Consider the following 13603-nt stretch of genomic DNA (forward strand, 5'->3'; position numbering starts at 1 on the left):
AAGCATCATGGGCTCTAACTGTTGTTCTTCTTGCCACTTAATACACTCTTTGAACTGTTCAGCCTAAGAATTGCCAGTGGACCCATCAAAAGCTTGACCCCATCAGCCAGCCATCCCAGGACATTCTTTCTTCAGGATCCATTAGCCATATTCAGAACAAAGGTGCATTCTTCCCATTTGTCTGCGCAATAAATGTTGGGTGTAATAAAAATAGAATGTGCTAAAGTAAGAAAGATTGGCTGAAAGAAGAACCGATCAATGGCTGTATAACTCATTTTCTGTTTGTGAAACACATATCTGCAGACAATGCCCTGAATAGGCCATGTAATAATGAATGTTTACTATTCAGATGTTAGAATTTAAATGGCTGCTTCTCTCACCTGAAGGATTCTGTGCTACACAAATGTCCATGTAGTAAAGGGGAAGATTCATAAGTATTTAAAAAATATACAGAAATGATAGCAAACTAGACATATTTTGTCCATTACATAAATAATAATGAGTTTCTGTTTTCCACTACTATGACCTGATAATGGAGGTTTGTAATCAGCTTTCAAAATATATCTAATCCACATAGAATCATGGGCATCTAGAATCTGGTGCACCATAAATTTATCAAGCCTATATATTTAGCACATATATATCCTTTTAAATTCTGTTTATATTCGGCTACGTGGATTTGTCTACAGTTTTTAGATGTGGTCCACTATAGTTAGTAACAGCCACTTCCAGGCCACATCTTTGCATTATCTGGCCATTAGTTTAGTTAATGAGACAAGCAGTTTGGATACTAAATGGGTTCTGTGGTTAAATACATGTACATCTTTTCTTGGCACACGGTGCCATGCAGTTAATATTTTTGTCTGCTCTTCGACAAGACATTTTTCTTTGTGTGTGATTTGTTTTATTTAGCATTATAGCCAAAATACAGTAAGTTCTGATTCTAGGAGACTGAATGCATTAAATGCTGACAGTTTTCCCACAAAAGTGGGCTCATCTGATCTGCTGCTCCTGGTATCCCGAAGGCCCTATCGTCATCTTATACCTCCTGATGTAACTCTTCAAGGTGTGATATCAGAGGAGACTGACATTAGTGCAGCTCTGCTCTGGACTGAAATAGACAGATGACAAATACTCTCGGATCAGCCAGCAAGCAAACTTTTATATTTCACCCAAAAATAAAGATTCTCTCATCATTTACTCACCCTCATGCCATCCCAGATGGGTATGACTTTCTTTCTTTGCTGAACACAAATGTAGATTTTTAGAAGAATATTTCAGCTCTGTTTGAACTTGCAATGCAAATGGTGACAAAAACTTTGAAGCTCCAAAAAGCACATAAAGGCAACATAAAAGTAACTCATAATAATCCAGTGGTTTAATCAATGTTTTCTGAAGCAATTCAATAGATTTTGAGTGAGAACAGATCAAAATGTATCTCCTTTTTCATTATAAATCATGACATCAGCAGTGTCCTTGCAGCGATCATGATTTCTAGCTCGATTATACATCCTATTGCGGCATCTAGAACTCTACGCATGTGTCGAGCACTAAGACGTGTAATCGAGCTTGAAATCATGATTGTGACTAGAGACTACAATGCCAGTATGTACAGTGAAAAATCTAGTCTGTTACATCTTGGTCTGTTCTCATCCAAAACTTTTAGATCGCTTCAGAAGACAAGGATTAAACCACTGGAGCCTGATGGATGACGTTTATGGTGCCTTTATGTGATTTTTGGAGCTTCAAAGTTCACTTGCATTGAGAGGACCTACAGAGCTGAGATATTCTTCTTAAAATATTCATATGTGTTTAGCAGATTAAAGGAAGTCATATACATCTGGGATGGCATGTGGGTGAGAAAATGATAAGAAATGTTTCATATTTGGGTGCACTATTCCTTTAACTCTCCATATGAGCATGGTTACAGTCTTAATAGTCTCAATGTAAAATATGAAAACATTTTCGAGCAACATTTGGGGTTCCTCAGATGCCACGCTGACAGAACCCTGGAGAACCTTTTAAGAACCTCTGAATTTAATCCTGCGAGAACTCTAAAGACTGTCAACAGTTCTTCCAAAACTCCATGAAGGGAAAGGTTTCGAGGCACTTTAAATATATATGGAAGTTCATTGAGTACATAAATGGGATATTTGAGACATGGTGACTAGAGGTTATCCACAGATTTCCACAAATATGGCATCTGAAATCCCACATGGTGCCTCCAGTATCCTTTCATTTTTACAGGTGTACTTTTGACAGAATATTATCTATGTGCTTATTGTAGTCAAATAATTTTAAATGACCACAATAAACAACTTAGTAAACTACTGAGTAGAAGCACCTGCTGTTCTTATTTTTCTGTTCTTCATGAATGTATAATAGCATCAAAATATAAAAGTAATTTCATACCAAAATACTATAAATTTGATATCTTATTTGGCAGAAAGTTTCCATAGCTCAATGTGTTACATGTTGAAGCTCAATTTGACCATATTAGGGCATGAATACCGGTCGAAACGTATGAGAAGACTTGGACCATCAGCGTAAGGAAAATCTAAACACCGACACTGCAAATCTTTTGCTGAAGCAACAGATTTCAGATTGGCTGTCCTTTTGTTTCGAACATTAAAAAGACATTTTGACCCCCGATTCTACCCCTCCCAGACAGATTTGCCCCCACCGCCTCTTCTCATTCGCTTCTACGTTGGCCCAGCAGCGACTGAACAGCGTCCAAGCACTTTACTAGGCAGCAACCACTGCCATCAGCTCAACTTCTTCAGCATCATTTACGCTTTCTCTGCTGCTGCTGCTGCTGCCGGAGCGAACCAGCCTTACTGTCCGGTCCTTTTGCTATCTATTTACAGCGTTGTCCTTCATATTTCTTTTCGAGAACTGGATATAGGCGTATCTCCGTCTTTTGATTAATCTAACGGACAGTTTCCAAAAAAGAACATTCTGCGCCAAAGACGAGCTTCGTCTATACTACCTAAAGATACATCACGGAGGTAAGCGACTAAAATGTGAATTAATATCCATCCCATTTTTTCCGCATTGACTGATGACAGTTGCCTTATAATGTTGCCGCGAAATTTCGGTGATGGATATTTGGCTTGTCATTTTTTCTTTTTCGAACATTTTTCATATTTTTACCACTCCCACCATCAGCGATTTCGCCGGTGTACATACAACTTCGATTTTATGCGTCCTCCTCTGGTTTACCTCATCCCACCCTTTCCTGATGACTAAAATCATTGAATTCTCTAAATTTAGGCGACTTAGCAGCCGATCACACAGAACGCGTGTTTTGCGTCTGTGTGCGTTGTTTTTCCAGTTGTTTTATTATGGCTATGTAAACGCGCGCTGGGCGGACGCGTTTGACCTTTGCGCCCCGTCTCGATGTATTTTCTGCGGTCAGTTAAGAAGAACATCATCTGCTAAAAACGCGTCTCGAGACACCTGGCGTTCGGTTTTGTGTTGCGTTACGCCTAGCTTTTTACGCGTTTGGAAAGACAACATAAATTGGCAATTCAGCCTCATGCCTGCAATATATCCTGTTGTAAATTGTTTGATCTGTTACATGCGTTCTATGAAGCCTCAATAGGCATATTGTTAAACACCCATTGAAGGTAATTGAGATACAGCAAGTATATATAGCTGATGGAAAACTTGTTTTATTATCATTGTTAGAATCCATTTCATCATATATTACTGACATATTGACTCTGTTTAGTCATTTCCACACCAGTGTGGCACCAGTTGATGAGTGGATTCATATAAAATTATCATAACAAATATAGGCTACTTCAGTATTGTAATGGTATCATTTTTAATACATTTGTTTATATTTCTGAGTTCTGAGTTGAAACACAATAGTTTAGACCAGGGACTAAAAATTAAATGTATTCATTTCGGTTCGATCTGAGCAGAAACTGTATTTTGTTCCGTTCAGCTTCGGGCGTTCCGCAGTCTCCTTTTCAATCGGTATGCTGTAAATAACCAATTAATAATGTTCTTTTTTAAAATAACAATATTTTGTGCTAAGGGTGGGTGATACTGTACCAGTTGCAGTGTTACCAGATCTCACAACAGAAACAATCAACCTGGTCTGGAAAAACAAGCTTTAGGAAATAAGAGAACTTGCCTTACCAAAATAAGCAAAAATATAAGTACATTTTTTCCATGAGGAGGAATTATCAGCATAGAAGTATAGTATACAGTAGCATATATAAAACTAAATAAAAGTATTTCAATAAATGTATTCTTAATTTTATATATATATCCCCCAAAATATTAAACATATTTGGAGGTTTGGACTGAACCTCATCTTATGCAAATTATTTTAATGATTTAATATATTTTTTAATGATTTAATTTCAATTTAATTAATTGTTTTAATGCATCATAATTAATTAATCCTTGCATCTGGATTAATCATACATGTACACTGTATGTATATAGTTGCCAAAAAGGTCTTCAGCATGTTACGTAAGGCTACATCCACAATGTGCAATTAGGCAAAGAAATGTGTGATGCAGCAGTTTCCTTCAGAATCAAAGCACATGCTTATCACGTTCAACTAAAAAGAATAGTCCCCGTTTTTGGGAAATCAGGAAGTGGTGTAATTCCGGAAATTTACAGGGATTAACCTTTTGGTCTTTGGTTTCATGAAAAAAAAAATATTATTATTATTATAATAATTATAAAATTACCAGCATTTAAAAATAAATTTTTCACATGGGAACAATTGTGCCTCTTGAAAATTTTGGAACACAACTGATTCAAAGAACCATATATGTTTAGGGCTTCAGTAAAGCACTGCAGAAATCCATGAATAAACCCTTTGGCAACAACCGATTTATGCTTCCACTGCATTAGGATGAATGTCACGTTAAAATGTTGCACATTAAAAAAAATTGGAGCAGTACAAAAAATTGGAGCAGTACAATAGTTAACTGCGTTCATTTGAAAATATTTGAAATAATATCTAAAACCGTGTCCACCTCCATTTTCTAAGCATTACTTTTATTTGAAAATCAGCACTGTTTCCAAGCTGCTCAGAGTGTGTTTAGTAACAGAAAGTGAAATCAGAGCTTTTAGAGTAAGAGGCTCCAGCATCTGGCTGGAGTTGCTGGGAAGCGCTTAAAAGCCATTATGGGATGGATTTAGTCAGGCATTAGAACACCTGCATGGAGAACTGTATCTGCTCTCTGGCTCACACTTGCTCTAATGCTGGATGCCTCGCAATACTAAAGCTCCCAAGACACAAACTCTGACCCCCCCACCACCACCCACACACACACACACACACACACACACACACACACACACACACACACACACACACACACACACACACACACACAACCTCGAGGAAGCATTGGCCAAGCATCTAATTGCTGAATTCTTTCTTTATTTATTGGAAAGCAAGATGTATGCAGTACATCCCAGGACAGAACAGAAACACAATGTACATATTAATACATTTTTAAGACTCTAAAATATATCTAAAAAGCTTTGAAGTTTTAAATTAACTCCACAAAATAATAATTCCATAAAACTAACCTCATAAAAGTGTTAATTTCATGATTCTAAATTTGAATCACTGAGTCATATTAAAGGTCCACTAGAGTAACAAGAATAATCTCAGTATCCATTCAGAAGAATTAAGATAATCCGTTCACAATCAGAGGATCTGTTTTGAGACAGAATCTATAAATGCAACCTTCTTTCTTGTTTCAGTCTTGTTGTTTAGGTTTACTTTAATTGCTTCCACATCAAACTGAAGTCATGGATGAGATGGACTTACCCCAGATGAAGAAGGAGGTAGAAAGCCTCAAGTACCAGTTGGCCTTCAAAAGGGAGAGATCCTCAAAGACAGCGACAGAGTGAGTGTGCTCTCTGCTGCTCTTCACACCGTGAAAGTCTCTGTTCCAACCCGAATGTTTTACGTTATTACCCCATAGGCTTCACAAAAGACTTAAAGGAATAGTTCACCCAAAAATTATAATTTTCTCATCATTTACTGCAGTCTCAAACTCATATGACTTTCTTTTTTCTGTGGAACACAAGCAAAGATATTTTGATGGAGATTTACTTTGAATATATCTATACAATGCAAGTCAATGGGGTCCAACACCACCAAGCTCCAAAATGGACATAAAGGCAGCACAAAGGTAATCCATATGACACAAGTGATTCATGTCTTCTAAAGTGATATGGCTGGTTTTGTGTGAGCACAGACCAAAATGTAAATCATGTTTCACTTTATTCATCTGCAGTCTCCGCAATCATGATTTGAAGTTCAATTATATACTGTACATTGTATGGATATATATTTACAACATCATATCTCCATCAAAATATCTTTATTTGTGTTCCATAGAAGAAAGAAATCATATGAGTTTGTGAAGTAAATGATGAGATAATGATCATTTTTGGGCAAACTATTGCTTTAAGATTACTTTTCTATCTTCCTTCTATTCTTGTGGCTGTACATCTCATAAACGACCTCAGAGAACCCAAAGGCATCTCAGAACGAAGGATCACCCATGTATTCTGTCCTGTTTTTAGATTCGAATTGGTCAATCGCATCACTGAGGGATCAAATCTTCATGTAAAGTGCATCCGGAAAGTATTCACAGTGCTTCACTTTTTCCACATTTTGGTGTTACATCCTTATTCCAAAATTGATTCAATTCATTATTTTCCCCAAAATTCTATAAAAAATACCCCATAAAATACATTTTATATACCCCCAAAAAACAAAAAAAAAAACAAAACATGTACATAAGTATTCACAGCCTTTGCCATGACACTCAAAATTGAGCTCAGGTGCATCCTGTTTCAACTGATCATCCTTGAGATGTTTCTGCAACTTGATTGGAGTCCACCTGTGGTAAATTCAGTTGATTGGACATGATTTGGAAAGGCACAAACCTGTCTATTAAGGTCCCACAGTTAACAGTGCATGTCAGAGCACAAACCGAGCCTTGAAGTCCAAGGAATTGTCTGTAGACCTCCGAGACAGGATTGTATCATGTCACTGATCTGGGGAAGGATACAGAAAAATGTCTGCAGCATTGAAGATCCCAGTGAGTACAGTGGCCTCCATCATCCGTAAATGGAAGAAGTTTGGAACCACCAGGACTCTTCCTAGAGCTGGCCGCCCGGCCAAACTGAGCGATCGGGGAGAAGGGCCTTACTCAGGGAGGTGACCAAAAAACCTGATGGTCACTCTGACAGAGCTTCAGTGTTTCTCTGTGGAGAGAGGAGAAACTTCCAGAAGAACAACCATCTCTACAGCACACCACCAATCTGGCCTGTATGGTAGAGTGGCCCCCCCCCCCATGTTATTCAGCGGCAGGAACTGGGAGACTAGTCAGGATCGAGGAAAAGATGACTGCAGCAATGTACAGAGACATCATTGATGAAAACCTGCTCCAGAGCACTCTGGACCTTAGACTGGGGTGAAGGTTCATCTTCCAACATGACAACAACCCAAAGCTCACAGCCAAGATAACAAAGGAGTGGCTATGGGACAACTCTGTGAATGTCCTTGAGTGGCCCAGCCGGAGCCCTGACTTGAACCTGATTGAACATCTCTGGAGAGATCTGAAAATGGCTGTGCACCAATGCTCTCCATCCAACCTGATGGAGCTTGAGAGGTCCTGAAAAGAAGAATGGGAGAAACGGCTCAAAAATAGGTGTGCCAAGACCTAGTTCCTGGTAGCATCATACACAAAAATACTTGGTGCCAAAGGTGCTTCAACAAATTATTGAGCAAAGGCTGTGAATACTTATGTACATGTGATTTCTTTTTTCATTTTCTATTTTTAATCAATTTGAAAAGATTTCAAACAAACTTCTTTCACGTTGTCATTTTGGGGTATTGTTTGTAGAATTTTGAGGAAAATAATGAAAATAATTTAATCTATTTTAGAATAAGGCTGTTACATAACAAAATGTGGAAAAAGAGAAGCGCTGTATATTGGCAGCTAAACTGTGTGTTTGACCATTGTCCATGGCAGCATAAACTACTTGGCTAACATACATGGCTACTTTCATTTCTCTTGTATCTTTGTGCAGTCTCCTTTTCAACACAAGTTAGAACTGCTAATTGATGCCATCTTCACTCTGTGGAACAGTTTAAGAAGACCCCTCCCTGCCAGGATTTATATTGTGAAAATGGCTTGTTGACTGTACCTGTGCTTTATCCCCTACTTATTCACTCTCTATAACTGTCTGACTCTCTTTTTAGTAGGGAGTGACAAAAAAACAAGTCAGTTTTGCCAGTAGTTTTCCTTAAACTTTCACCTGATTGGATAACCCAACACTAGCACTCACAGCAGTTATTTCTGAATTTGCAAGGTTCACCTCGTGTCATAAATTAGGCTGCCCACAAGCCAGGTCCTCTTGGTGATTGTTCAGGACAAAGATAACGCTCTCAGATCTCTGGTGCTTTCCTCTCCAATTTGAGAACAAGCGTGGCCTCTTAGTCACACCCGCCACTGTCACATTACAGTGACATCTCATTTCCCTGTCCCAGGGGTCTCTTCCTGAAATATTCACTATGGTAATTTCTCTCATATAAATTAAATTTGACCAAGCTATATTGAATAGCCCAGTTAATGCCAAGGTAGTGGCTCATCTCACATTATTGTGAAGTTTAGCTGAATAAGCAGTGGTGTCAGTTAAATCATGATGAGATTGCATTTGGCGTTATGATGGGTTTGATTGAAGGCTGGTTTAGCTTTTCTCACATAAATCTATTTACACTTGGTCAATTCATTTGCTTTTAATGATAGTATAGGATATCTGGTCTTAAAAAGACCAAGTGTAAATAGCATCCAAGATTAATTTGAGACAGATAGCAGTCAGATCACTCAGGAGATAGTTTGAGATGCATATAAGATGTGACTCAGCCTAGTGTAATTGCAAATCTGGTTGTTCATGCCACATGAAAACTTTAATACACCCAAATGGAATTACGTCAGCATACAAAGGTTTTTTTTTTTGAGGCACATTAAATGCAGCTAAAGTGAAACTGTTATATTTGCAAATGCACTGTAAAAAGTGGTACTCTGCAATTGTTACCTTAAGGAGCTATTTCTACCCTTTAGATTCATTTTGTGTATTCAGGTTGATAAAGTGATGTTAAATAAATGTTTTGACTAGAATAAAACCATGTTGTGTCGATGTAGTGACACTAGGGGTCGCTCTTGGGAGCCCCAAACATAAAAGGCCAATGGGAATTGGCAAATGGAATTTGCATGCCTCTCCACCAGACATACGGGTATAAATACGGGAGCTGGCTCGCAACCACTCATTCAGATTTCCTGGTTGCGGTCGATACCTCTCTGCCTCTGATGGCCACGATCGCTGTCTAGCCTGCATGGGCCATGCCCACGCTAAGACCGCGTTCGTGGATGGATAATTTTGTCTCTGCGAGAACATGACCATGACAACGTTGTGGTCGCAGCTTTCCTTCCTTTTACTTGGCTTACAGTGCCGCTGGGCAGTCTTCCTCTGGCCTGCACGCCATGGCTCTCTTGCATGTGCACCAGGCCAATGTGCTGAGAGAATTGCAAGAGGGATAGATGCAGGAGCTGCGCTTGGCAACCGATCGTGCCCTCCGGGTGACGAAGGTCACAGCGCGGACTCTCCGGCAGGAGATGTCCACCGTGGTGGTCCAGGAGCGTTACCTGTGGCATGAGAGAGATGAGAGAGGCCGACATGGTGCATTTCCTTGACGCCCCCATCTCCCAGGTTGGCCTATTTGGCGGCATGTAGAGGTATTTACCCAGCAGTTCTCAGTGGTCAAGAAGCAGACAGAAGCCATCCAACACATCCTGCCTCGATGCGGATCAAGGTTTTGCACCCCATCTGCTTGTCACTAGGGGTGTGCCCCTGCAGCGACGACACTTGCTTCACCGCAGCACAGGCCAGCGGCCCGGCCCTGGTGTAGAGCCCCTCACAGGAAGCTGACGTCCCCCGTCTCAAGGTCCGCCACCAAGCACCCTAGAAAGGCTTCAAAGCACCCCTGAGATGGGTGACCCAGGAACAGTTTTGACTACATTGTTGTTCTCATTTTCACCAAAAACTTGGAAAGCTTTTACGACGTTAGAGCCATTATCTGATGTTGTTCTCAGAATCTTCCCCAGAATTTCAAGAGAGTATGCACTATTGAAGACATGCATAATGCCGAACACTCTTTTGTAACCTGCCACAGCCACAATTATTTCCTCCACCAGTGTAAAATATAAGTTACATTACTTAAGAGTTTTGTGTTGAATTAATTCCAACAAAATTCAGTGGTAAACTTTAGATCTGTGACTCGAAGGTAACCAGCAACATTTACGCTGCTGATTACAGCAACAATTACCCAACGTTGCTGGTTACATCTGAACAGGCTTAATGTTTACTCAATGTGTTTCTTGAGGTTGGATGGGGAGTAGCAGGTGCCGCCACTATTTCTGCATCCATCATGAAACTGGTCTCATTGTAGAGTGGAACTCTTACTGTATCATATTTTTGCTAGCATCAGACATGCCTGGGCTTGAGTGGTAACTTAACTGCGGCTTTGTTTGAGAGCATTGTTTGCACTTACGCAGTAATGTGATTAAACAACGACCACTGACAGTGGACGTACTGTCACAGCAAGTCACGCTCAGGGGAGAGTGGAGACTCCACCCCCAGAATCCTCCCATGCCACACCTTATTACCTCGTGGGATCTCTCCGTGGTCCTGCGGGGCCTGCGGAGACCCCGTTTGAGTCCCTAGTGTCAGTTGAGGTGAAGGCGCTCTCATTGAAGACTGCCCTCCTGGCTGTGCTCACATCATCAAGAGGGTAGGGGACATGCAGGCGTTCTCTGTCAGTGACACCTGCCTGGAGTTCGGTCCAGCATACTCTCACGTGATCCTGAGACCCCGACCGGGCATTGTGGCCAAGGTTTCCATGACCCTTTTTAGGGATCAGGTTGTGAACCTGCAAGTGCTGCCCCACACTGAACTACCCGCTAAATGGCTGGGACCCTGTCTCGGATCCTCAGCGCAAAATCTGAATGAGTGGTTACGAGCCAGCTCCTTTTATACCCGTATATCCGGGGGAGTGGCATGCAAATTCCACTTGCCAACTCCCATTGGCCTTTTCTCAAAGATCAGAGGTATTTGGGGCTCCCAAGAGCGACCCCTAGTGTCACTACATCAACACAATGGCTTGTTCCTTCCATCAGGGAACGGAGGTTACGACAGTAACCAAGACGTTAATTTAGGCCATGTCCACAATATATTTTTCTTTTAAAAATACATATTTTTCCTCAACGTTTTTCCACAACTCACCACGTGCCCCACCGAGAGTGAGAACAACATTATGGTGACCACGAGGAGGTTAATCCAACGTAACTCTACCCAACTGGTTGCTTAGGAAGCCTGACTGGAGTCACTCGGCACACCCTGGATTCGAACTTACGACTCCATTTTGCAGAGACACATTTATGTGCCAAGTGTACATGGAATATGCATGCAGCGTACCCAAATGAACAGAAGTCCAATCGATCAAGATGCATGAAGTGTAAATAGGCAGAATATCATTCTCATCTTGGGCACATCATTTCTATTAATCGGCTCTGATAGATGTGATGGATGGTTCTTCAGTGAAGACTTATGTGATTATCCCCTTCATTTATCATCTGTTCAACATGGGAGTCATGGCGTGAACTTTCATGGACTGTCTATTTCCACATCCAGGTCCCCATCCAGTGTAATGTAATTTTAACACCTTCCATATAAAAACACAGAACAAATTTCAGCTCTATGTACGGTTAAATGGATGCCATTTAGTCCCTAAGCGCATCAAAATCCATGCTCTAAGTAGATTTGTAACTTTAAAGGGATAGTTCACCCAAAATCATGTTGTTCCAAATGTGTAGGACTTTTTTTCTTCCATATAACACAAAAGGTGATGTTAGACAGAATGACAGCCTAAGTCACCATTCACTTTCATTGCATCTTTTATCCTTACAATAAAGTAAATAGTGACTGAAAAATGTCAGTCCTTAACATTTTGCCTGACATTTCCTTTTGTGTTTCATGAAAGAAAATCATACAGGTTTGGGACAACATGAGGGTGAGTAAATGATGACAGAATTTACATTTCTGGGTAAACTATCCCTTGGTTGCATGGTAGAGTTTGCATTTCGCCTCAGAATAATAAAGAAACTTTTCCATTCTTTCCTCAGCCTGGTAAAGTGGATCGAGGAATGTGTGCCTGAGGACCCCTTCCTGAACCCTGAGCTGATGAAGAACAATCCATGGGTGGAAAAGGGCAAGTGTGTGCTTCTATAAAAGAGTAGTAGCAGCAGCAGTAGCAGTTGCCCCAGCCCTCCGCCCAAGCCTCCACCAGACTGACAGGATCACCTGGCGCTTGCTCTCTCTGTTTCATGGCCTCACCGTGAATGTACAGCAGCTTAGCACATACACACACATGCACACATCATTAGCCCCATATAGTCACTTGCAAGATTTGACACTTAGACATGCATTACTATTCTAATTATAGCAATCAATATATCTTTATAGTGGAATTTCTCTAGCCTACTCTGTTGTCACTGCTGCTTGCAAGCTTGATCTTGAGTTGAAGCACATAGTGTTGACTTCTAAATGCCAGAAAGAGCCTGTCAGACGACAGACTGCATGACAGAGGAGCAAAGAACACAGCATGCCCAAAAAAAGCCTCTACAGCTGATGTTTTGAGAAACCAGAAAAGGCAGCATATTTGTGAGCTTTCACTCTATTTTACAGCCTGTTAATTTCTCCTGCAGATCTATGTACTATTTACACCACACTCAGCACTCTCACCCAAGGAGCATTTTTAAACATGTACAGATCTTTTTTATTTATTAATGTATTTATGATCATATATTTATCTATTTATTTATGGTCTGATGCACTACCGAAGCTGTCGGCGCTACTGCTTTTTAGAACCTACAATGGACCTGCTGTTGTTCAACTGCACCCTTCCTTCCTTGAAAGTGAAAGGAGAAAAAAAAATTGCATCTTGCCAGTTCACCATCGAATACTGCCTTGTACACAATTTCCTTAAAAAGAATGTACGTGTGTCGTTAGGGATCAGTAAACAATCAGCACCCTTAAGCATTGAATGAGTATGCATACGGATGAGGTTGTGCACTGGCCAAGGCTTTTTTTTCTTAGATTAATAGCTATATCTACACTGACTGTATGAGGTAAGGCAAGGATGTGGGGTTAATTTATGACTTTTGATTTTTGTTCATGTTTTTATATTTTCAAACAGTAGAAACCTGTCTAATTATCTTGAGGTGTGTTACATATGAGAATGCTTAGAGAAAAAAATGCATACGATCAAGTACTAGTTTATTAACAAGCAATAAGTGATTACATTTTTTATTGAATGTTTTACAAAAAAAAAAACATCTTATTGAATAAAGTAGAAGATTTTTAATGTCATCTGTGTGTTTCAATTGGATGTTTCATGTGCTCCATGAGTGGGGAAGTTTCTTATGTATCTCTATTTACACAGAGAAAGAATGTACAGAGAAATTACATCAAGATTACATTAACAACC

General features: G+C 40.1%; 1 protein-coding gene across 1 annotated transcript; it reads left to right on the plus strand.

The window, feature by feature from the left end:
* Positions 1-2601: 2601 nt before the first annotated feature.
* Positions 2602-13466, plus strand: gng13b (guanine nucleotide binding protein (G protein), gamma 13b). The gene is made up of 3 exons (XM_052140123.1): positions 2602-3008; positions 5743-5888; positions 12240-13466. Exons 2-3 carry the CDS (start codon positions 5791-5793, stop codon positions 12343-12345), a joined length of 204 nt encoding a protein of 67 aa, XP_051996083.1. The 5' UTR covers positions 2602-3008; positions 5743-5790; the 3' UTR covers positions 12346-13466.
* Positions 13467-13603: the final 137 nt, after the last annotated feature.

This window comes from Xyrauchen texanus, chromosome 12 (genome assembly GCF_025860055.1).
Source record: "Xyrauchen texanus isolate HMW12.3.18 chromosome 12, RBS_HiC_50CHRs, whole genome shotgun sequence".
Classification (NCBI taxonomy): Eukaryota; Metazoa; Chordata; class Actinopteri; order Cypriniformes; family Catostomidae; genus Xyrauchen; species Xyrauchen texanus.